The 25,114-nt window shown below is 46.0% G+C and overlaps 1 protein-coding gene and 1 long non-coding RNA gene across 10 annotated transcripts in view; one reads left to right on the forward strand and one right to left on the reverse strand.

The window, feature by feature from the left end:
• SLCO5A1 (solute carrier organic anion transporter family member 5A1) overlaps window positions 1-13,670 on the reverse strand; it is a 112,906-nt gene extending 99,236 nt beyond the window's left edge. For 5 of the 9 annotated variants that reach the window (XM_053248359.1, XM_053248358.1, XM_053248357.1 and 2 more), the window contains exons 1-2: window positions 3,360-3,684; window positions 221-1,689 (exon numbers count right to left, since the gene is read on the reverse strand). In XM_053248359.1, the coding sequence (XP_053104334.1) occupies window positions 221-1,187 (967 nt within the window). In that variant the 5' untranslated portion in view covers window positions 1,188-1,689; window positions 3,360-3,684. Of the gene's footprint in view, window positions 1-220; window positions 1,690-3,359; window positions 3,685-3,977; window positions 4,045-13,596 lie in introns of those variants that run through there. The other 4 variants (XM_053248351.1, XM_053248354.1, XM_053248353.1 and 1 more) reach the window with 4 other exon arrangements.
• On the forward strand, window positions 13,268-24,398 carry LOC128324148 (uncharacterized). Its single transcript, XR_008306667.1, has 2 exons — window positions 13,268-13,444; window positions 23,057-24,398. It is a non-coding gene; the product is annotated as an uncharacterized LOC128324148 (long non-coding RNA).
• Window positions 24,399-25,114: the final 716 nt, after the last annotated feature.

The following is a 25,114-nucleotide window of genomic DNA, read 5'->3' on the forward strand; positions in this document are numbered from 1 at the left end:
AGGAGCAGGTAAGACCTCCTTTCCTCCTCTTAAAGTGTTCGCTCACCCCCACTGAAATGATTAGAGCAAGTATCTTTTCAACCACAGACAATGTTTTGGCATGTTCACTCTAGCTACAACATTGTTGTTCAATGCCTGCTTGATTTTAAAGTGGAAAACAATCCCCCTTCAAAATGCCTACACAATCATTTTCATACACTCACACACACACACGCCTTACCTAGGTAGAGTGATGAGTTTTCTTTCTTGACATTGTCATCTAAGTAGGTTGGTCCCAGAGTATAGATGGGTGTGGAGCCCATGCCAATGAGAATTTGGGCACAAACAAATATAGCTACATAGAGCAAGTGGTTATTTCCACCTGAATCCTTGAGACAAGCTGGTGACTCCGCATGGTCTTTGGCTGTGTTATTGCCAGTCCAGCATAAGCCATCATTAGAGACAGAGGAGTTCATTTCCTGGATCTGATATGATGGAGAGATGAAATGAGGTAAAGAAAACATAGCAGCTCCAAGGGCAATAAACAAACCACCTATGGCAAGCCACAAAGGCCTTCGTCCTCGTCCCCCAAAATAACTGATGAACACCACAACCACCAGGCTGCCAATATCAAAACAGCTGACCAGCAGCCCAGACTCTGAGCTTTTCAGACTGTACCTCCTCTCAATGGTGGTGATAACACTGCTTAGATAGCCAGAGACCATTAGCGACTGGATGAAAGTCAGGAAGCACATGCATACCAAGAAGAACCGGGAATCCATCAATACTACATTGAGAAATTTTCTGCCTGGGATTGCTAGTAACGTGGAAGCCGGTGAAACCCCTTTGCTTGTGCCAACAACATTATTACAGTCTGTTCTTTCAGTGAAACTCCCAAGTCTTGAAAAGCTGGAAGCTGTAAAAGACAACATCATCCTGGAAGAAGCAGTAGCAGCAGCTGCAACATTGCTGTGATGTGCCAGCAGGTCAGGGTCAAGGCCACACTTCCGGTCACAGCCCCCCTGGAAACTCTGTGAGAAGTTCCTTTTGGCTGCAATGAGTGTGTTTTGCATGGTGTTAATCGGGGGAGCAGACCCATTCAGAACCGGCAAACTCTTAGACCTCTCATCTTGCTTCTCAGGCTGCTGTCTCCCAAGAGGATTGGGGCGCTGGTGCTCCTGCTGTACTGTTACCCCTGCCAAAAGCATGCTGATGGCAAGCTCCGTTTGGGCCAAGCTACAAATTCCCAGTCAGATGCATGGTCTTGTTGGAAATCAGTACTGATACTGCCTCTCTATCCCAAGAACATGCAAGCACTCCCTGCAGCTTCAAAGCCAGCCCCAGCCACTCTGAAGTAAGAGAGTCTAGAGTCCAACAGTGTCACATCAATGGGTCAGTGCACGTGTCCAGCAGATTCTTTTGTGGCTCCATCCTTCTTAGCACCGCTAAGGAACCTGTCCCCTCCTTCCTTGCCAGCAGCTGAGCTATAAACAGATCAGACTGGGCCCTCTCCCCCTGTGCAGGGGGAGATTCCCACGTGGATTAATCGGCCACGTTTAGCAATGAAGAAGTGCCAGAGCTCACAGTGAAGCCCAGCCACCCTGGGAGAGAGTCCGGGACTGCCTGCATCTTTGACTGCCAGGCCGCAGATAGGGGGAGGACATCCTCCCAGTCTCCAGTTTAAAGCTTCCTGACCGCAAGTCTACCAATCTGCAATACAGAGGGGGTGGGGGAAGAGAAGAGATCAAGCAAAGAAGGTCAGCACACTGCTTCGCGGCAATAGTCCCCAGCTGCTGTTCCCGGGGGCTAGAAAAGGACATGGCAGTCTCTATTATCAGGCTTTCTCCCCTGAACAATAAAAGCAGAATGGCTGGAGCCCTTCTGCTCTCCCCTAGAATCTCCTCCTCCACCACCACCACCACCACCCCACCTTTGCTTGTGAAAATACAATAGCAGTTTTAATGATCTTAATGCTAACTATCAAGTACAGTATAACATTCATTTTATTATGTGGAAGTGATTATAGGACAGCCACGCTGATTTTCTCCTACAATAAGAGATCTGAAGACAAGATTAGGCTCTTTTCAGCAATTTCCTTCCTAACCCTCCTTCAAAATGCTCTTTGTGAAAAGACATTTATAAAGGGAGCACATGCGCAAGTGTATAATGCACGTGCCTTTATGCATACACTACAGACCCTTTTATTTACAATCAAATCCAACAGCAAAAGGTCAGCATACCAACTCCTTTATTTCCATGCCTAAAAATAACTAGGCTGGAATAAATATTAAATTACAAATATCAGGACATTGCAGATTGCCTTTGCCCTGTCCACAGTATGCCTCCCTGTGCTTCAGATAACAAAGACTGGAGTTTCATAGAAGGCTTTTCAAAAGTCATGCAAAGAAAGAGACACAGGAAACAAAGGGTCTTTCTCAATACATATCAAAAGTGATGTGCCAACCAAATATGGGCCACAGAAGATGCAAGAGCATTACTCAGATCCATTTGGTATGTACAGCAACAAGAAGAAAATGCCTTTTCATGCACACACTTTTATGCTCGGAATACACTCAACATAGCTGATATTAAGGCATACAGGATCAGTCATTCACGGTCTGTGTGTTGGGCAGAAGAGGAACTGTAGCTCCATGCTTGGCTTTGCATGGGTCTTGGCTTTGTGCAGATCGATACAGGCATAAGGAGGGAGAGGGGGAAAGAAAGACAGACAGACAGGCCAGGGAAGGTGTTTCACTAGATAGCCCCGACTGCTATGCAGCAGCCTACATAATAAGTTCCCACACTCGCGCAATAGCAATGCCTCCCCAAAACAGCCCAGACAATTTCTTGAGCTGCTTGCACATGCAAGCCTGAATGTATCCATCTTATTCCCAGGAATCACAAACTTCCAGATCTACCCTGAGCACCTTTCTTTCTAAGTCCCACTGACTCCTTTGGGCGTGAATGTGCATGAGGCTGCAGCCTTAAAGTCCCCCAGATGACTTCGGTACGTCTCCCTCTCACCCTCCCCACAGCTCTAACAACGTGGGGCGTCAGTTCCCATGCAAGGAAGCTGTTCCCTTAAAGATGAGCAGGTGGGAAGCAAAGCAGCTAGCTAGCTAGCTAGCTAGCTAGTTAGCTGCCTTGGTTTTGTCTCCGTGTCCTTTCTGGTTGCACAGACTAATTCTACGCAAAGCTCAAAACTTTAGCTTTGGGGAAGCTGAGAGACACAGGTCTGGACATTCCAAGGGAACCCAAGAGGGATGCTGGAGAGCGGGATGGGGAGAGAGAGAGGAAGGACCGACAAGTGAAGAGGTAATAATAAGAGACAACCCAAGCAGGAGCACCCTTCCGAGATGAAGAAATAAGCTATTACTCACTCTGCTTCCTTGCTTGCTTGCGTGCTTCTGTCTCTGGGAATCTGGGAAAGAGCGGCGGGGGGTGGGGGAGAAGCAGAAGGAGGGCAAGAAAGCTAGCGGCGGTTTCAGTTGGGTGGTCCCCCCGCTGTAGCTGAACGAGCCCGAGTATTCCCCCCCTTGAACTCTCCCTTCCTCACCCGGCTTGACACTCACTGCAGAGGGTCCCTCAAGCCTCGCTCCTAGCAGCAGAATGGAGTGCGCAGGCGCATCCCTTCCTCCCTCTCCTTTGTGAGGAGAAGCGTCTCTCTCGGCATCACACACAGCCAAGCGGCTGCTTCGCTTTCCACCTGCTCCTGCCTTTCCAGAGCGCGCAGAAGAGCTTCTCTGGAGACAGCAGCGAGGAGGCAAACCATTTGCCGGGCCGGGCGGGGGGAGGGGGGTTTCCCGTCCGAAGACAAAAGACTGAGTCCCAATCAATCACCCAACACGGTTCCATCACAACACACGCACTCACAGTCCCTTCTCCACCGTTGCACGCCCTCATGGAAGTCAAAGGCTCGGCTCGCCCTTTTCAAGGGGAGCTTTGTTTGCCAGAGACGATAAAAATAAATGTGAGGCTGCAATCCTATGTATATTTACCTAGGAGAAAGATCCATTGAGGCCCGTGGGAGTCACTTCTCAATCAGTGGAGGCAGCAGCAGCAGCAGGGGCAAAGTGCCTTTCTGGGTGGGCGAGCTGTGTCCCGCCACGTGCTAGGTTTGTGAAACAACTGGGAGGGTAAACTCCTTGGCTGAGCGGCGTTTGCCCGAATTCTGTACCCCCCACCCCCACCCCGTGTAATGAATAAACATGCTTAAGGTTGCACTGTATGTTTTATTATCGCACGCAGTAATGGCAGTAATAATTACTATGCGGAAAGCAAAGCAACCCTCGCCCTCCACTTAGCGCTTGGGTAAGAGAGTATCGTGAAATTCAATAGGCACGCATAGAAGATCATGAAAAGACCACAAACGTAGCTTTTGAAAGGGGGATGCGCCAGCAGTAGGTTTCTCCTAACAGTGAATGAAAAGGTTTTCAGTGACTCTTTAAAGATGAGGGAGAAACCGCCGCCCCCCCGCCAAAAAAAAAAAAAAGACTGTCTTGAGGGAAACAAGTTCCACCACCAGAATGACCTGACTGTCTGAGGTGCACCTAGGTAACTTTGGGGAGTCAGCTTCTGATATCTAAGACAGTGCAGCAAGCTGCCCAAACATAAGTCAATTTGAGCCATAGCTCATGTTATTTATTTATATCCTCTCTTTCCTCAGCATATTGTGGATTCCCAAGCAGTTTTCCATCCAAGCACCAACCTGGATCAAATGTGCTTAGCTTTAGTAAAGTTGCTGCACTGCTATCTGCTGGAAGCAGTAGGGGTGTGCACGGAACCGCTTGGGAGGCCCTTTATGGGCCTCCAAACCGGTTGGATCGGTGGGCGGTTCTGCCAATTTGACAGTGGGGGGTGCACTTACCCCTCCTGCCTCATTTCCCCAGCTGGCTCTCCATTTTGTTAAAGCCCCTTGGGGCGGCAGTATACCTCCCTGCCACCCCATTGCGGTGTCTCCTGGAAGTAACCAGAAGTAACAAATGTGCCTGCGATGGGGCAGCAGGGAGGTACGCTGCTGCCCCAAGGGGCTTTAGCAAAACGGAGCACCTGTGGGGGAAATGCGGCAGGAGGAGTAAGTACACCCTCCCCCACCCTTAAAGATGCACCCCCCCACCGTCGAACCACCCCCACCTGGTTCCATGCGCATCCCTAGAAAGCAGTATAATACCCATATTCACTAGTTACGCTTGCCACTCATACAATCTGTATAAAGTGTTCCCAGCAGGCATATCATCAGCCAAAGCTGATAAAAAACACCTCTGGCCACCACCTCAACCTGGAACACCAGGGAGAAGTTTGGATCCAGAAGCACCCACAAACTGCGTACCTGTTCCTTCCGGGGAGCATGACCCCATCCAGAACCAGCAGATCACAATGTACCTGAATGCAATTACAACAGTACATGTCCTGTCTGTATCCTGCATTTCAGGGGGCCTGTACACAGGTCCACTTTTAAAATAAACACAGATACACTCATTCTGGGGACTTATAACAACCTGAACCACCTGAACCAGTATGCTTCAAAAATAAAAATGAAATCTGCTTTCCTTCAAAAGCAAAAAAAACTGCATGTAATCTGTATTTTAAATACCAAGGGACAGCCCAGCTGCACAAACAACCAAAGCAATCACTTGGAGTAGGAATATTTTATAGGTGCATCAACAAAGCAGTCTGTGCTCTTGAAAGGTGCATCCCATGATCCTCTGCTGCAATGCTGTAGAGCAGGGATTCTCAACGTTGGGTTTCCAGATGTTATTGGACTTCAGCTCCCATAATCCCCAGCTCCAGTAGCCTTTGGTTGGGGATTATGGGAGTTGAAGTCCAAGAACATCTGGGGACCCAACGTTGAGAACCCCTGCTGTAGAGGATGCTGGGCATAATTTTCAGGATGGAACACAATGGCACACAATCTAAGGTTGTGCCTGCATTCACATTCTAAGAGATTCAAGGGTGAATCATAAAGTGCTGCTGTTGCTTGCCGTTCCCTAGCATTTTTTCGCTGGACTGGACCCAAGAAAACAAGGGCTTCATTTAGCCACGCCATGACCCCTAATCTGTGATAAAACATTGAGAAGAAAGGCTTTGCCTATGTTGAAAATCTGGAAGACTGATCAGTGTCTTTGAGCTTATTTTTCTTCCTTGGTTTAACTTCTATCCATTTTTGGCTACCTGATTTACATGTATAGCCAGACATGGCAGTGTGGCCTGCATGTATATTAATAATGGGCACCTATTTCTTTTGTTAGGAAGACTTCTGCTGATAGTCCGGGAGGCTAAGTCAATGATCCTTAATGGCCAGTAGATGTCCCTTGACAAGCCCTATTCACACAGTCTGTTTAGCACACATATTATCTGGGATGGTGTACACCTACACAGATCTGTATGCATATACAGTTATCAGACATTATGTTCAATGTGCATACCACAGTACATTTTCTATCTGTGCCCTGCATTTGATGGGGACTGTATCAAAATTCACTTTTTAAATGTACATATATCCAGTTGTTCATACAAGCACAGGAACCTGTGGACAGACACCTGTATACATGTACAATATTATGTCTGAACAAGTCTCCAGTGGTTCAGGCATACTGCAGAGGAATCTTTGGAATGTAGAAAAGTCACCAGAGAATGAAGGTGTTATCCGGCTGAGAAGAGGGGATGGAATGTGAATTTAAAGAATCTCAAATTGGCAGGTTCTGAGACTGAGGCAGGAAAGAAAGACTGAGCTGAAAGATGGCTGAAGGCACCTTTGTGGTTCAGGGGTGTATCTCTGGAAAATGATGTGATGATCTATACTGCTATAGGGGTACATATGCTGCTTGCCTCCTTTCAACCCACCTAACATAGGTTAATATCAACAACAGCCATCAAAATCAATCAAAAGCCTTACAGAATAGGTGTGCTTTGATTTAAACCCCTTCCAAAAAAAACCAAAAACCCATCAAATTTGGATTGTTTTGGATTACACTTCCTGACTGCCCTGACTTGCCATGGGGTTGAAACTGAATGTGTTGTGGACACTCATGCCTCTCTTACACAGAGCATGTTTCTTAATCTCATGGGGGCATGATCATACCCCTCTACACATGCTCCATATACTTGTACCTATGGGACACATGTAGAGGGGCAATTTGGATTATCCATGAACCAGTGTTCCCTCTAACAGGGATTCCCATATGTTGTTGAATACAATTCCCTGAATCTCCAGCCAAAGGCCACTGCAGCTGGGCATGCTAGGAGTTGTAGTCAACAACATTTGGGAATGCCTTTTAGAGAGAACAGTGCCATGCGCCACATGATGCTGAGGGAGAGACATGTGGGCTCAGGAGGCACTCATGTCAAACTCATGTAAGTGAGTCAGAACTTATCATGAACATATCAAACTTATGAGAAAAGGGAAAGGACATATATGCAACTGGGCAGAAAATGCAGAGAGAAAAACATACTGAGGTTAAATATATATTCTACATATTGGGAGCTTTAAAATCCACCTGCCACAATAAAAAGAATGTCTTTTCATTTTACAAGCATACAGAATTGTTGATTAAAACCCATCCTGTATCACAGGAAAGATCCAAAACTTCCCTTTAGTGTTACAGATGGCAGAAGGTATTACATAAAAAAGATTTTCATATGATTATTAAACTTGCATTTCATACCCACATATCGCAGTGAACAGTGTTTTCAGTAGATTAGATTATCCAGAGGTTTTTTTATCTCCCATGGAGTAGGTATTTGGCTGTCCCAGATAGCGTAAATTGTCACAGTTTGAGATGTTTGCATTTTCTATGCACCGCATTCTTTCTTGGGAAATTCCACCAATTAAGAGCTACTTTAACTTTCAGCCATTGCTGTGGGGTGTTAATTCATTATTTATCCGAGGCTAACTGCAGGAAGCAGTTGACTTTTGAAGACCTATTGAACTACAGCCCAGATCATGGAATCATAGGGCCACATAATTTTAGAGCTGGGAAGAATCTTGGACAGCTTCTAATCTAACCACTTCCTTAGTTCCTCACTGACTATCCAGCCAGTGGCAGCTGGTATGGGTGGATTTCTGGGGGGTGGGGCAGTAAACAAGCCTATAGCCACCTAATGGTGCAGCAGAGAAATGGCTTGACTACCAAGCCAGAGGTTGCCAGTTCAAATTGCCGCTGGTATGTTTCCCAGACTATGGGAAACTCCTCAATCGGGCAGCAGCGATATAGGAAGATGCTGAAAGGCATCATCTCAGACTGTGTGGGAGATGGCAATGGTAAACCCCTCCTATATTCTACCAAAGAAAAACCACAGGGCTTTGTGGTCACCAGGAGTTGACACTGACTCAGCACTCAACAGCACACTTTACTTTTAGGTGCAGCTCATTCTCATTTCTCTCACCCTGTCCTAGCTATCTTGGTCTTCCTCACAGGTTCATGTACTGCACAGGTTTATGTGTGGATTGGTAACTAGTTGAAGGACTGGAAACAGAGGGTTTAAAAGTGCTTTTTAATTTATTCATAAATGATCTAGAAGTTGGAGTAAGCAGCAAGGTGGCCAGATTTGAAGATGACACTAAACTATTTAGGATAGTGAAATCCAAAATGGCTTGTGAAATCCAAAATGACAAATGCAGTTCAGTGTAAGTAAGTGTAATGTGATGTACACTGATGCAAAAACTCCACCTTCACATATACACTGATGGGGTATGAGCTCTCAGTGACTGACCGAAAGAGGGATCTTTGGGTTGTGGTGGACAGCTTATTGAAAGTGTCGACTTAATGTGCAGCAGCTGTGAAAAAGGCAAATTCCATACTTTGGATCATTAAGAAGGGGAGTGAAAATAAAACGGCTAATATAATAATGCCCTTATACAAATGTTTGGTGCGGCCACATTTGGATTGTTGTGTACAGTTCTGGTCACCATATCTCAAAAGGGACATTGTAGAACTGGAAAATGTGCAGAAGAGGGCAACCAAGATGATCAGGGACCTAGAACACTTTTCTTATGAGGAAAGGCTACAACATCTAGGGCTTTTTAGTTTATTAAAAAGTCGATGAAGGGAAGACATGATAGAGGTCTATAAAAGTATGCATGGTGTTGAGAGAGTGGATAGAGATAAATTTTTATCCCTCTCTCACAACATTAGAATTAGGGGTCATCCCATGAAACTGATTGCCAGGAAATTAAAGATCTACAAAAGGAAATACTTTTTCACACAGCACATAATTAATCTACAGAATTCTCTGCCACCCAATATGGTGATGGTCACCAGCTTTGTTAGCTTTATGTGGGGCTTAGATAAATTCATGTAGGACCAGTCTATTAATGGCTACTAGTCTTAAGGTAAGGGCTGCAGAGGCAGGATGTCTCTGAATACCAGTTTCAGGGGAGCAACAGCAGGAGAGAGGGCATGCCTTCATCATCTCCTGCTTGTGGACTTCCAAGAGGTATCTGGTGGGCCACTGTATGAAACAGATTGCTGAACAAGATAGGTCTTGGGCCTGATTCAGCAGGGATCGTCTATGTTCTTATAATGCCCTTATATAAAACTATGGTGCAGCCCCACTTGGAGTACTGTGTACAGTTCTGGTCACCACATCTAAAGGACACTGTAGAACTGGAAAGGGGCCAGAAGAGGGCAATAAGGATGATCAGGGACCTAGAGCACCTTCCTTATGAGGCAAGATTACAAAACCTGGGGCTTTTAGTTTAGAAAAAAGACGACTGTGGGGAGACATGATATAGAGATCTATAAAATCATGCATGGTGTGGAGAAAGTGGATAGAGAGAAATTTCTCTCTCACACACATAACACTAGAACCAGGGGTCATCCCACGAAATTGATTGCCAGGAAATTTAGGACCAACAAACGGTAGTACTTTTTCACACAGCGCATAAGTGGCAGCCAGACTGGTCTCTGGGACAACCCGAAGGGACCATATAACACCAATAAAGAACTGCATTGGCTGCCAATATGTTTCCAAGTGAAATACAAAGTACTGGTTATTAGCTATAAAGCCCTCAACGGTTTGGGTCCAGGGTACTTCTCTGTCATGAACCCTGCCACCTGTTATAATTTCTGGAGAGGTCAGGTTACAGTTGCCGCTGGCTCATTTGGTGGCGACTCGGGATCAGGCCTTCTCTGTGGCTGTCCTGGGGCTTTGAAATATGCTCCATGTAGAAATAAGAGCACATCCTTCTCAGTTTGCTTTTAGGAAGACCCTCAAGATGCACCTGTTTTCTCAGGCTTTTAACTGAAATTAATTTTAAACTGTTAAATTTGCTTTTATCTTATTAGATTGTATTTGTTTTTGGTTTGTGAAATTTTGACTGTTTTTACTCTGTTTTATATTTGTGTTTTAAATTCTGTATACCACCTAGAGATGCACATTTCAGGCAGTATAAAAATATGATAAATAAATATTATAAATATTTTCAACTCATTGATTCTCGTCCTGCCCTCAGGAGTAACAGGAAACCAGTCCACTCCTCCTGCTATTTGACAGCCCTTCAGATATGTATGTATGTATGTATGTATGTATGTATTTAACCATATTTTTATACTGCCTAGGTGGTGAACAAAATTTAAAATATTTAAAAATCAAAACACATTAAAATACATGACACAATAATAACAGCATAAAACAGTTATTAAAACAAAGTGTTAAAATCATTAAAATTTAATTCTAATTAAAAGCCTGAAAAAATAGGAAAGTATTGAGGGTCTTCCTGAAAACAAACAGAGAAGGAGATGCTCTTATTTCAGTAGGGAGCATATTCCAAAGCCCTGGGGCAGCCACAGAGAAAGCTCGGTCATGAGTCACCACCAAATGAACTGGTGGCATCCGTAACCAGACCTCTCCAGAAGATTGTAAAAGGTGGCAGGGTTCATGACAAAGGAGGTGCTCTCTTAAATAGCCTGGACTCAAGCCATTAAGGGCTTTATAGGTAATAACCAACACTTTGTATTTCACCCGGAAACATATTGGCAGCCACAGTGCAGTTCTTTTAACACCAGTGTTATATGGTCCCTTCGTGTTGTCTCAGAGACCAATCTGGCTGCCGCATTCTGTACCAATTGTAGTTTCTGGACTATGTATAAAGGCAGCCCCACACAGAGCGCATTACAGTAGTCGAGCCTGGAGGTCACCAGCATATGCAACACTGTTTTAAGGTCATTCACCTCTAGAAATGGACGATATTTGAAGACAGCTATCATATCTCCACTCAGTCTTCTCCAGGCTAGACATACATAGGTCCTTCAGCTGTATCTCAGAGGACATGGCTTCCAGACTCCTCAACATCTTTGTTGCCCTCCTCTGAAACCCATTTCAGTTTATCAACATCCTTTTGACAATACGGGACCCAGAACTGGACACAGTATTCCATATGAGATATTTGAGGCTAAAGCCCTAACTAGGGATGTGCAGGACCAGTTCTATTGCAAACTGGCCTACCATGAACTGGGCTGGTTTGAGCATTCGACCGCAAACCGCTTCAAACTGTTTCGAGCTGGTTCATCAAACTGACTGGCCCAGCCAATCTGGGTTCAATCAAACTGTGCCAAGTGGTCCATGCACACTCCTAGCTCTGACTGCCCTACAAATTTTGATATCTCATTCTTAATTGGCTTGGCTTGCCTACTGCTGATTAGTAATAAGGAGAGATAGAAGGTTTAAGAGACTGAGTTGACATTAGGCACTTTGGTTAGTTTCTTTATGAACACATTTACTTCTTGTTGTTGCTGCTACCTCCAACATCACCTTTATCAACTTGCACAGAATATCAATAGAATTAATGGGCTTGTGATATCTGGCTCTGTTTTGGTGGCTGCCACCTACAGCCCAGCTCTGACACTATCCAGTATTAATCATACACAACACCTTCTTGCAGTGTGATTTAACCAGATCAGGGTCATTGTGAACAAATACTATCACTTTGTACAATACTGTATACATCTTTGAGGTTTTGTGCTCCCGAGAATCCAATGCATACAATTTCTGTACTGAAATGTAGAAAAACCGTGTGATGCCTTGGGGCACCAGCATCCAATAATAATTATTATTATTTCTTGTTTACACAGTCAGACAGGTGTTATTGACTGGTTTGTTTTATCCAGACATCGAGTCCTTCCCAAGGACCTGGGATGCCAGAATTTTATCATCAATATTGTTGTTGTTATAGATATCATCGCAGAATATAGGCTGTTCCCAGTAAAGTTGCTTTTTGTAATTGGCTGATGGTGATTTCTGTGGCCCCTATGGTGTTGAGGTGCTCTTCAGGGTGTTTTGGAATTGCACCCAGGGCACCAATTACCACTGGGATTATTTTGGTCTTCTGCCACAGCCTTTCAATTTCAATTTGTAGATCTTTGAATTTTGTTATTTTCTCTATTTCTTTTTTTTTTTCCTATTCTGCTATCCCCTGGTATTGCTATGTCGATTATTTTGACTTGTTTTTCTTTCTTCTCAACTACAGTTATATCTGGTGTATTGTGTGGCAGATGTTTGTCTATCTGTAGTCAGAAGTCCCATAATATTTTTGCATCTTCATTTTCTGCAACTTTTTCAATTTTATGGTCCCACCAATTTTTGGCTACAGGTAGCTTGTATTTTTTGCAGATGTTCCAGAGTATCATCCCTGCTACCTCATCATCATCATTATTATTATTATTATTATTATTATTATTATTATTATTATTATTATTATTATTGCATTGTAAGTAGAGAGGTGTATATCCCTCCGGTTATGAGAAATAATCCTTTGAACCTATCCTGACTCCTACTATTTCTACCCTGCTATTTAGTTTACAGTTTCTGCATGGAGGGCTTTGGCCATAACTGCCTTGAAGGCCAGGAATAATTACTAGAGGATGAAGAAGCTGGCTGTTAATAAACCTTCTGTTGAGCTTTGCAGTCTAGCCCACTCCACAAGAAGGACCACTCCCAAATTCCTTCAGCCAGGCTGGGATGAGACTAGCTCTGTGGCTGCTCCAATCATAGGCTGAGCTGAGATGCATATATCTTCCAAACCACTGTCCATTAAATCAAGGGTGTGGTACAGAGAAGTCACGGACCTGGATGAGCCAACTTGCTAAGAGAGCTAGACTGAGGGTATAAAACTGTGTTGGTTTATCTTTTTTTAAAAAATGCCACACAGGATTAAATCATTATGTCTATGGATCTTAAAATGAGGCTATTATGACATCAGAAGGAACTCAGTGGATCCATTGTTCTGTGTTGGATTCTATAGAAATTCCAGATTTCTAAGTAAACATGTGTTCGGTCCAATCAGTCAAGATTACAGACAGACCGACCAACCCACCCTGTAGCTATTGTGACACAAGGGAAATGGCTTATGCCACAACAGCTAAAGCAGCGCCCTGTGTGAGATAAGGGAAGCCTAAAAGGATGAGCTGCAAAAGAGGGCAGGACTCCTGTACCTTCAGCAGTGGGGTAGAAGAAAGAATTTCAGCAGGTACTGCTTGTAATGAAGGGGCTTTCTTATACTGAGTCCTACAGGAGTCCTCTCCTGATTAGTCTTAAATCACATCATTTCCCCCTCCCCCAAACCTGCCGCCACCAAAAAGCACCTTTCAGGGCACTATTATGCAACATAAAAGTAGTTACCCAGTCCTGGAAGAGAAGCACTAATGGCTGCTGCTGTTTCTGTGAAGGGTGTGGCACCAACACCTCAGGCTCTGACTGACATAGGACTGGGGGGGCTCTGTTTGTGACAGCGCTGGAAGCTTGGCAATGGCACCTTACCCTAAGACCTCAGCTGTTTGCACACAGCATAGCTTGGTACTGGTCTGGGTCCTTGGGCAGCAATCCTATACAGGCTTAGTTAAGGAAATTGGATGGAATAAATGGTTCTGTTTCAGTTCCATTTAAGATAGTGAGGGAGGTAAAATCTTATGAAGAAAAAATAGAGTCACTCGATATGTTTAGTCTGGAGAAGACAAGACTAAGGATCACCTGGAGCACCTTATGAGGCTAGGCTACAGCATGTGGAGCTCTTTACCTTGGAAAAGAGGCAACTAAGGGGAGACATGATCGAGGTGTATAAAATTATGCATGGAGTGGAGACGGTGGGGACGGCTGACAAAGAGAAACGTTCCTCCTTCTCTCACAACAACAGGGATTATCCCATGAAACTGAAGGTCGGGAAATTTAGGACCGACAAGAGGAAGTAATTTTTCACACAGTGCATAATGAATCTGTGGAATTCTTTGCCATGGGATGTGGTGATGGCCATCAGTTTGAATGGCTTTAAAAGGGGCTTATTTTTATTTATTTATTATTTAAAATACTCCTATACTGCCCAAAACTTGCATCTCTGGGCGGTTTACAATTCAAATCATTTAAAACATTAAATCAATTAACAATTACAATCATTTAAAAAATTGAAAACATCTAAACCCCAGTATTAAAATTATTTAAATCTAATTGAAAGCCTGGGTGAATAAATGTGTCTTCAGTGCCTTTTTTAAAGTTGTAAGAGATGGGGAGGCTCTTATTTCAACAGGGAGCGCATTCCAAAGTCCAAGGGCAGCAACGGAGAAGGCACGTTCCCGAGTAGCCACCAGACAAGTGGGCAGCAGCCACAGGCAAACCTCTCCAGATGATCTTAGCAGGAGGTGGGGATCATGGCGAAGAAGACGTTCTCTTAAATACCCAGGGCCTAAGCTGTTTAGGGCTTTATAGGTAATGACCAGCATTTTGTATTTTGCCCAGAAACATATCGGCAGTCAGTGCAATTCCTTCAACACAGGAGTAGTATCATCTCTCCTACATGACCCAGAGACCATCCTGGCTGCCGCATTCTGAACCAACTGCAGTTTCTGGACTAAGTACAAAGGCAGCCCCACATAGAGTGCATTGCAGTAATCCAGCTTAGAGGTTACCAGCAGATGTACCACTGTTTTGAGGTCGTTCATCTCAAGAAATGGACACAGCTTGCATAACAGCCGAAGCCGATAAAAAGCAGCTCTGGCCACTGCCTTAACCTGGGACACCAGGGAGAGGTTTGGATCCAGAAGCACCCCCAGACTATGTACCTGTTCCTCCTGGGGGAGCGTGACCCCACCCAGAACCGGCAGATCAAAATAGTCTCCCGAGTTTTGACCCCGCACATAGGGGCATATCTAGGGTGGGGCAGGCAGGGCACATGCCCCGGGTGCAACTTGAAGGAGGCGCAATTTCTTTTTTTTTTTTTTTAATGGCCACCAAAAACAAAATGGCCACTGTGCATGCTCAAATGGCCTCTGTAAGGCCCTAGGCCATGCCAGGCCTTGCAGAGGCCATTTGAGCAAGCGCGGTGGCCATTTTGTTTTCAGCGGCCATTTTTGCAAAAAACAATTATTTTTAAAAATGGCCACTGCACATGCTCAAATGGTCCCTGTGAGGCCCTAGAGGCCAGTGGAGAGAGGGGTAACCTTTGCAGCCCCCCCATGGCCCATAGGAAGCTTCCCAAAGGGGCTACAGGTTAAAAAATCTTTTTAAAATTTAATATAATATGTCACTGTACACATATTCAGTTTGGCACTATGTACAGAGAATCGGGGCTTGTGAATACTGAGCTGAAGCTTATGAGCTAGGATTGTATTCATTTGCTCTTACTTTGCTTCTTGTGATAAGTGAGTTAAATGTGATGCCTTAATAATATGGCTATTAATGGTGAGTTTGTCTTTGAATCAGTGTGAAATCCTTAGTATTAAGGTCCACTGAGAGTTTCTTGCTCTCTTTCTCTCATTTTAACTGTCTTTCTGAAATACTAGAACATATTCCAAGCAGTGACACAGTTTACTCAGCATATCCTTTAATTATTTTCAGGGTATCTGGGAAAAGTCAAATTCTCCATTTATTTTTAAAATTTATGGAATAGTGATGCTACAATGCATAGTAGAGAATTAGACAGGCACTTCTAGTTTTCCAAGTACACCCCCACATAGTATCTGGGTATTTCATGAGCCCCAGCATACTGAAATTTGTAGTTTTCCAGCATTTTTTGGTCTGGCTACATCCACTGCTAAATAGTTTTTGAAATTTTAAAAGATGAACAAGCTTGACTTGTATTTTTCAGCTGATGTTATAGTAAAGTTATCTGAAAGATGGGTGTCAGATGATTGGACGGGGCACAATTTCAGTGCTTGCCCTAGGTGCTATTTTCCCTAGATACACCTCTGCCCACACAATAAGTACCTCTGTCTTATCTGGATTCAGCCTCAGTTTGTTATCCCTCATCCAGCCCATTACTGCTTCCAGGCAGGTGTTTAGGAAGGCTATGCCTTCTCCTGATAATGTTGACATTTATTTATTTATTTATTTATTGTTATTTATTTTTACATTTCTATACCGCCTTTCGTTAAAAGAAAACCCCAAGGCGGTTTACAAAAATTAAAACATACAATAAAAGCAGTAAAAACATCAAGCAATAAAAACATCAAGCTAAAAACATATAAACAAGCATAAAAACATGACAACAGATAACAGATAAAAACACAGAGAAGCCGCAGTAAAAACGATCATGTAAAAGCCTGGGTAAAAAGCCAAGTCTTTAAAAGCTTTCTAAAAGCCATGATGGAGTCTGAGGAACGAATGGCCACCGGGAGAGCATTCCAGAGTCTAGGGGCAGCAACAGAGAAGGCCCTGTCCCGAATGCACGAAAGCCGGGCCTCCCTCATTGTCGGCACCCGGAGCAGGGCCCCCTCAGATGTCCTTGTCAAGCGGGCAGCAACCCTTGGGAGCAGGCGGTCCCTCAAATACCCCGGGCCCAAACCGTTAAGGGCTTTAAAGGTCAAAACCAGCACCTTGAATTGGACCCGGAAACAAACCGGCAGCCAGTGCAACTCTTTCAAAATGGGGGTGATATGTTCCCAACGGGCAGCTCTGGATAAAACCCTCACTGCCGCGTTTTGCACTAGCTGCAGTTTCCGGATATTCTTCAAGGGCAGCCCCACGTAGAGCGCGTTACAGTAATCCAACTGCGACGTGACTAAGGCGTGGGTAACTGTGGCCAGATCTGCCTTCTTGAGAAAGGGACGCAGCTGGCACACCAGCCGAAGCCGTGCAAAGGCACCCCTGGCCACCGCCTCCACCTGAGCTTCCAAAAGCAGAGCCGGGTCCAGTAGTACCCCCAAGCTGCGTACTTGCTCCTTCAAGGGGAGTGCAACCCCATCCAGAACCGGTAAAATCTCCTCATCCCGATTGGCTCTCCTACTGACCAACAGTACCTCCGTCTTATCCGGATTCAATTTCAGTTTGTTAGCCCACATCCACCCCATCACGGCCTCCAGCCCCCGATTCAGGGCATCCACCGCCTCCCTAGGATCAGATGACAAGGAGAGATAGAGCTGAGTGTCATCCGCATATTGCTGACAACTCAGTCCAAATCCCCGGATGACCTCTCCCAGCGGCTTCATGTAGATGTTAAACAGCATGGGAGACAAGGCCGATCCCTGTGGGACCCCACAGGCCAACAGCCACGGGGCCGAGCAGTAGTCCCCCAGCACCACCTTCTGGACCCTCCCCTCAAGAAAGGACCGGAACCACTGCAACGCAGTGCCTCCGATTCCCATACTCGAGAGGCGGCCCAGAAGGATACCATGGTCGATGGTATCGAACGCCGCCGAGAGGTCCAGCAGAACCAACAGGGACGCACTCCCCCTGTCTAGTTCCCGGCGTAGGTCATCCACTAGAGCGACCAAGGCAGTCTCAGTCCCATACCCGGGGCGGAAGCCAGATTGAAAAGGGTCCAGATAATCCGTATCATCCAAGACCCTCTGCACCACACGCTCCATCACCTAGCCCAAGATGGGAAGGTTAGACACAGGTCTATAATTGTCCAGGTTGGAGGGATCAAGGGAGGGCTTTTTTAATAGAGGTCTTACCACCGCCTCCTTAAGGCACGATGGCATCCTGCCCTCCCTTAACGAAGCATTAACGATCACCTCCAGCCATCTGCCTGTCCCCTCCCTGGCAGCTTTTATTAGCCATGAAGGGCAAGGGTCAAGAGCGCACGAAGTCGCCCGCACACTGCCCAGGATCTTGTCCACATCCTCAGGCCGCAACAACTGAAAAGAATCCAAAACAACGGGACCAGATGGTACCAGAGGCACGTCTGCCGTAACTGCCAAAACTCTGGAGTCCAGGTCAGCATGGATGCAAGCGACTTTATCTGCAAAGCGACAGGCAAACCGATCACAAAGAGCCGTAGATGACTCCTCCCCCATTGTCCGGGGGGATGTGTGGAGCAATGTTTTCACCACACGAAACAGCTCTGTTTGCCTGCACTGAGCAGGCGCAATGGAGGTGGAGAAAAAACGTTTCTTCGCCGCCCCCACCGCCATGGCGTAGTCCCTAAAATGGGTTCTAGCCCGTGTTCGATCGGATTCGTGACGACTCTTTCTCCAGCGTCGCTCCAGCCGTTGTCTGAGTTGCTTCATTGCCCTAAGCTCCGAGGAAAACCAAGGAGCAGAACGGGCTCCACCAAGCCGGAGAGAGTGCTTGGGTGCAACCGTGTCAACAGCCCGGGCCATCTCTCCATTCCAGAGATCAACCAAGGCCTCGACAGGGTCACCAGCTCTGGACACTGGAAACTCCCCGAGGGCTGTCTGAAATCCAAGCAGATCCATAAGCCTCCGGGGGCGGACCATCCTAATCGGTCCACCACCCCTGCAGAGGGCAGACGGAGCAGTAAAACTAAACCCCACCAGGTGATGATCTGTACATGACAAGGGAGTGGTCTCAAATTCCCCCACCTCCAGATCATTTATTTCCCGGTCGGCAAAAACCAGATCCAGAGTGTGTCCCGCCACGTGGGTAGGGCCCGATACCAATTGAGACAGGCCCATGGTTGCCATGGAGGCCATGAAATCCTGAGTCGCACCCACTAGGGGGGCCTCGGCGTGAACATTGAAATCCCCCAAAACAATAAGCCTGGGGGAACCCAAAGCCACCTCCGAGACCACCCCCGCCAGCTCAGGTAGGGAGACTGAGGTGCAGCGGGGTGGTCGGTACACCAGCAGAATCCCCAGCCTATCTCGGAGGCCCACCCTCAAGGACAAACACTCGAAATTCTGAGATTGCCTGACCGGGCACCTGGAAACGGGAAGAGTCTCACGAAAGATGACTGCAACGCCTCCTCCCCGACCCTCGAGGCGGGGCTGCTGCACGATCTGGAAACCTGGAGGACAAAGCTGAGAGAGACCAACCCCGCCCAGCGCATCCAACCAGGTCTCTGTCACGCATACCAGGTCAGCAAGCTCATCCACAATCAGATCGTGGATAAGAGATGTTTTTGCATTAACTGACCTGGCATTCAGCAGCAGCACCCTAATCCTCGAAGGAGTGTTCTCAGAGCTCCCTGGGGTCAGAGGGTTGGGAGAAGGGCTGGAAAAAGGAACAGGTCTCAATTGCCTGGACCGATTTCCCCAGTAACGGCCCACCCAACTCCCACCGCCATACCTCCCTCTGCCCGCTACCCGTGATATTGCTGCCCCCACTCCAGACCCACTTTTTCGCTCTCCCAGACACATCTCCCCAGACTAACCCACCACGGCCACTTGGCTTAATAAAAACCAAAACCAGGCTTATATAGAGAAATATTATATATTAATATATAATTATATATAAACAACAATAAAGTTGTTGCTGCTGCTGCTTGCAGCTGCTGTTGCTTGGCAACCTTGGCAGAAGCCGCTGCCAGTCTGGGTAGACACTACTGAGCTAGATAGACCAATGGTCTGACTTGGAATACAGCAGCTTCCTATGTTCCTATGCTGTTACACACATGCACAGATGGATGGACAGATATATACATTATAATAAATAATAAACACTTAATATTTAAAATATAAAGATTTGGAAATAGGAACATGAAGCAGGAAAATAGATGTGCAGCTGCATCTTTTCTCACAGCAGAGAATACTGACAATACACCCTCTCCGGAACTGAGCTTCTCAAGCTTGGAGGCTGAAGAACTGGGCCAATTTGAGGTGACAAGGGAAAATATTCTGAACTCTCTTGAAAAACTAAAAATTAACAAATTGTCGGGGCCAGATGGCATTCACCCAAGAGTTCTAAAGGAACTCAAATGTGAAATTGCTGATCTCCTAGCAAAAATATGTAACTTGTCCCTACAGTCATATAGCAGAAGACTGGAAAATAGCTAATGTAACTCTGATTTTTAAGAACGGATCCAGTGGGGAGGACAGATCTATCAATGGCTACTAGTGGTGACTATAGGCCACCTCCAGGCTCAGAGGCAAGCTGTTTCTGAATACCAGTTGCAGGGGAGCAACAGCAGGAGAGAGGGCAAGCCCTAACCCCCTGCCTGTGGGCTTCTTGGAGGCATCTGGTGGGCCACCATGTGAAACAGGTTGCTGGACTAGACAGGCCTTGGGCCTGATCCAGCAGGACTGTTATTTTGTCCTTATACTATGCATGTGTATCTGGAAGTAAGTCCTGAGTTAGAAACTTCAGCTTTTGGAGCTGAAAGGGACCTTGGAGATCTTCTGTTTGAACCCCCTTGCTCTGTTAAGCAATCTGCTACAGCATTCCTGACAGATAGCCATCCAGCCTGTTTGAAAACCTCTTGTGAAGGAAAGTCCACCACTGCATGAGGCAGTCTGTTCTTTTATCAGAAAGCTCTCACGCTCTGGAAACTACTCTGCAGGGGCGGCTCATCCATGAGGCAAGGTGATGGCCTCAGGTGGCACTGGTGCGATGGGGTAGGGAGTGTGGGCATCCCTGCCTCCACTGCCTGTGAACATCACCTCACCTTCTTGCTGCTGCCACCCCCCCCCCCAGCCTCCTGGTTGCTTCTGGTTCAGCCTCCTGACACCCAAACCAGCATCGGGGCGAGGCTAGCCATGCCTCGCCTACACACACCACCCTTCCTCATCTCCGGGCAGCCCTACCTTTTGGGCAGCTGGGGTTTTAAACAGGAGATCGGTGGTGAGAAAGAAAGGGCGGTTTCTGATCCTTTTAGCTTTCACAGTTGTGTTACCTCTCATTCTCACCTGCTGCTCCCACACATGTGTTGGTCTGCCACTGATAAGAGAACTGCACAGAAGAGCCATGTGTGCTTAACACAGTATTTGAAATGTATGCTCAGCAGCTTGTACCCTTGACTCCTGCTCAATAGATGTTAACAACATTTTGGGAATAGGGCAGGGACAGTTACAACTAGTGGTGGCTGGTCAGTAGGGGTATGAGGGTTATCTCCCCCCGCCCCAACAAAAACAGACTTGCTAATAAAGGATCAGACTTACCACCAGCTAGTGATGTGCACAGAACCGGCAGGGGCCAGTTCAATGGTTGGGGTGGGATAACTTTAAGGGTGGGGGAGGGGTAAGGTGCACTTACCCCTCCCTCCAATTTCCCCCCACCGGCACTGGCTGGAAAGCTGGTCCAGCGGAGTAGCAGCGTACCTCCCTGCTGCCCTGGCCACTCTTCGGACCAAGAGTAGGCGGAAGTAGCGAGCACACATGTGCACGTCAGGCACATGCATGCACACAGCATGTGCATGCACCCCAACATGTCCACACATTCTGACGTGGGCACATGAGCTCACTACTTCCGCCTACTTACCCCTGCTAACTGGGCAAAGAGGCACCTTTTACCGTGGTGATTCTCTTTACTTAGCAGGGGGAGAGTAACTGGCCCTATCCACCCCCAGCACAGTACTTCCACTGACTGCAGCTGGGGTCTATCTTATGTTTCTTTTTAGAATGTGAGCCCTTTGGGGACAGGGTTCCATCTTATTTGTTTGTTACTTCTCTGTGTAAACCGCCCTGAGCCATTTTTGGAACGGCGGTATAGAAATCGAATTATTATTATTATCTCTTGTTTACACAGTCAGACAGGTGTTATTGACTGGTTTGTTTTATCCAGACATCGAGTCCTTCCCAAGGACCTGGGATGCCAGAATTTTATAGTCAATTGTTATAGATATCTTCGCAGAACATAGGCTGTTCCCAGTAACGCTGCTTTTTGTAATTGGCTGATGGCGATTTCTGTGACCCCTATGGCGTTGAGGTGCTCTTCAAGGTCTTTTGGAACTGCACCCACTTCCGCCACCACTGGCGCCTCCCGCCCCCTCTGCTTGCCTCTTCAGCCATCCACCGCCTCCTCCTCACTGCCGCCATTGATTGTAGCCCCTGGAACTCTTGTATGCTCTTGTGAGAGATCCACCTCACTATAGAATATACCAGACGTTTCCAAAATCTGGAAAAGTCCAAAATCCGGAACACTGCTGGTCCAGAGCAGTCCGGATAAGGGATACCAGACCTGTAAAACAATCCCAAGGTGGTTCACACAAAAATAAAAAATGAATATAAATATGACACAAACAAGATATTAAGCTAAAATATAAAATGAATCTGACTAAAAAGATTTAAAATACAAGCATAAGAACTGTACAAAATACAAAGAAGCAGGAGTAGAGGCAATCATATAAAAGCCTGGGTAAAAAGCCAAGATTTAACACGCTTTGTAAAAACTGTGATGGAGACCGAGGAGAGAATAGCCACCAGGAGAGCATTCCAGAGTCTAGTTTTAGATAATCCAGAACTAGTTATAACAACAGTTTGAGCAACTTTTCCCTCCCTTGCATTGCAATTTCAGGAATCCTTCCCCCCCACCCACCCCCACCACACACACACACACCCCATTCTCTGTCTTTCACAAGGATTTACCTTTCTGATTGGCTGGCTGGCCACCAGCTCCTCTGCAGGGAAGAACTCATCCAGCCAGTGTCCTCCTTAAAATTTGCAAACAGCTGCAAGGCTGTGCCAACTGTAGCAAGGTTACCTCCTCTCCACCCATTACATAGTGTCAGATATCACACTATTGGTGTGCTGGATAGTAACACTGTGTTCATTACAAACTGTGGCTGTGGCCTATATGTCTGATCATGCAAAAGATCTGCAGGATCAGAAAATAAGTATTTTTGTTATTCACCAAAGATAACACATTTGAAGGAAGCTTTTAACATTTAACAGTTTATTACTTTTTAATGAGCCAAACTGCCCTCCCTAACTGTGCTGCCCTTGCAAGTTTGTGAATAAGACTCTCCTTTTGACAGATTTTCAGAAAAAGTGGTCCTGCAAACAGAAATGAAGTTTGTGGAGGCAATTTCATTCCTTGCTGCTGCTGCTGCTGCTGCTGCTGCTGGGCACCACTTTTTAATTTTTTTAACCCATAAGATACCCAAATGAGGGGAAGGACTATTGCCACACCTGTTGGGGTAGGACCTTGAGAGCTCTGAGGATGAAGCACCATTATGGACCCCAGGTCCCCAGGAAACAGCTGCACAACCTGGGGCTCTGTCCAGGAACCCGATTGTATCACCAGCAGACTCTGGATTGAGTGACGAGAACTCTGGGGATGAAGAATCCAAAGAAACACCTGATCTAGAAGAACCACTGCCTGCATCTCGCACAAAGGATACTCCCCTGCCTATGTCCTTGGACTCAGAGGATGCCCTGGACGCATCTCCATTGGTTGAAGACCCACCTCTTTGCCATCAGAGCCTGAGGTTACAAAATAGAGCACAGCCCCTTTAAGTGGCCAAAGTCTATGGAAGTAAGGTGGGGCTTGAAGCTGTATCTGGGTGGGAGCAGGGCTCATTCTACACTGAGCTGTTGCTGAATCAACATTGTTGCAAAGCTGTCCTACCTGATGTTCCTAGCTTGTTTTCGTTTCTGGTCTTGGCTTCCTTTGACTATGCTCTTTGCTTACCCCTGTGTGACCTTGTACTGACTCCTGGCTTTTGACCCACGACTTTGTTTGACTATGCTCTTTGACTCCTGGTTTCAGATCCTTGGCTCTGTTTGACTATGCCTGTTCCTACCCCTGTGTGACTATCCTTGGCACCAGATCATCGTCCATGGACCAGAACATGATACTATCCACCCCAGCATAGCATCTCTCCAGTACTTGTATCTGGTGTCTACATTATATTTCTTTTTAGATTGCGAGTTCTTTGGGGCAGGGAACCATTTTAGTCCCAGTCCTTTTTCAGGCCCAATTCAAATTGCCTGTTTGAACCTTTAAAACTCTAAGCGGCTTGGAACCAGCTTACTTGAGAGAGCACCATGCCCCATATGTCCCTAACTAGACCTTGAGTCCTTTGTCAGAGGCCCTGTTCTGAGCACCCCTGCCAAATGAGGTGAGGAGGATGGCTACTAAGGAAAGGGCCTTTTTGGTGGTGGGACCCCATTTATGGAACAGCCTCCCCAGTGAGTCTTGGCTAACACCATCACTTTGTTCTTTTAGATGCAAGGTGAAAACCTTTCTGTTCTCCCAGGCCTCTTTTTAAAAAGCATTTTTTAAAAATGTTTTTGTATTTTTTGTAATCTTTTATTTTGTTTTAATGTGCTTTTATTTATATGATTTAATTATTAAACTGTTGTTTTATTGCTTTACTTTCTGAGCTGCCCAGAGAATTATTGTTATAGGATGGCCAACAAATGAAGCTGTTATTCTTTATTTTATTATTGCAAATAATAAGTAAATAAGATGCTAGGAACATAGGAAGCAGCCAGACCATTGGTCCATCTAGCTCAGTATGGTCTACTCTACACAGACAGGCAGTGGCTTCTCCAAGGTTGCTGGCAGAAGTCTCTCCCATCCCTATCTTGGAGATGCCAGGGCGGGAAATTGGAACCTTCTGCATGCAAGCAGAATCTGGCTTCAGATCCTTGACTGTTTGACTACACTCCTTGCTTCCCCCATGAGACTCACCCTGTTGACTCCTGCTATGTGAACTGCTTTGAGAACTTTAGTGGTATATAAATATTCATAGCAGTAGTAGTAGCAGCAGCAGCAACAATATTTTCTTTCTTCCTACCTTTGCAAAATTCAAGGTCAGTATTGTACCAGAAAATAGAAGGCTAGACATTAATTGCCCTACACCCTCTTATCCTATATATTTAAAGTATGCATCACACAGGGGCTGGGAATGAAGCCTTTGTAAAATCCTGCCAGTGAAGATCCTGGCACTGGGAACTATGGCTCTGGAACCCTTGAGTCTCTGCCTCCTTGTAGAAGCTTACAGGATCCAGCTGTTATAAAGGTAATATACAGTACACCACCACACACATAGACATCTCCTTTAGGCAACATAATTCCTCTTTACCTC

Source organism: Hemicordylus capensis, chromosome 4, assembly GCF_027244095.1.
Source record: "Hemicordylus capensis ecotype Gifberg chromosome 4, rHemCap1.1.pri, whole genome shotgun sequence".
NCBI classification, from domain to species: domain Eukaryota; kingdom Metazoa; phylum Chordata; class Lepidosauria; order Squamata; family Cordylidae; genus Hemicordylus; species Hemicordylus capensis.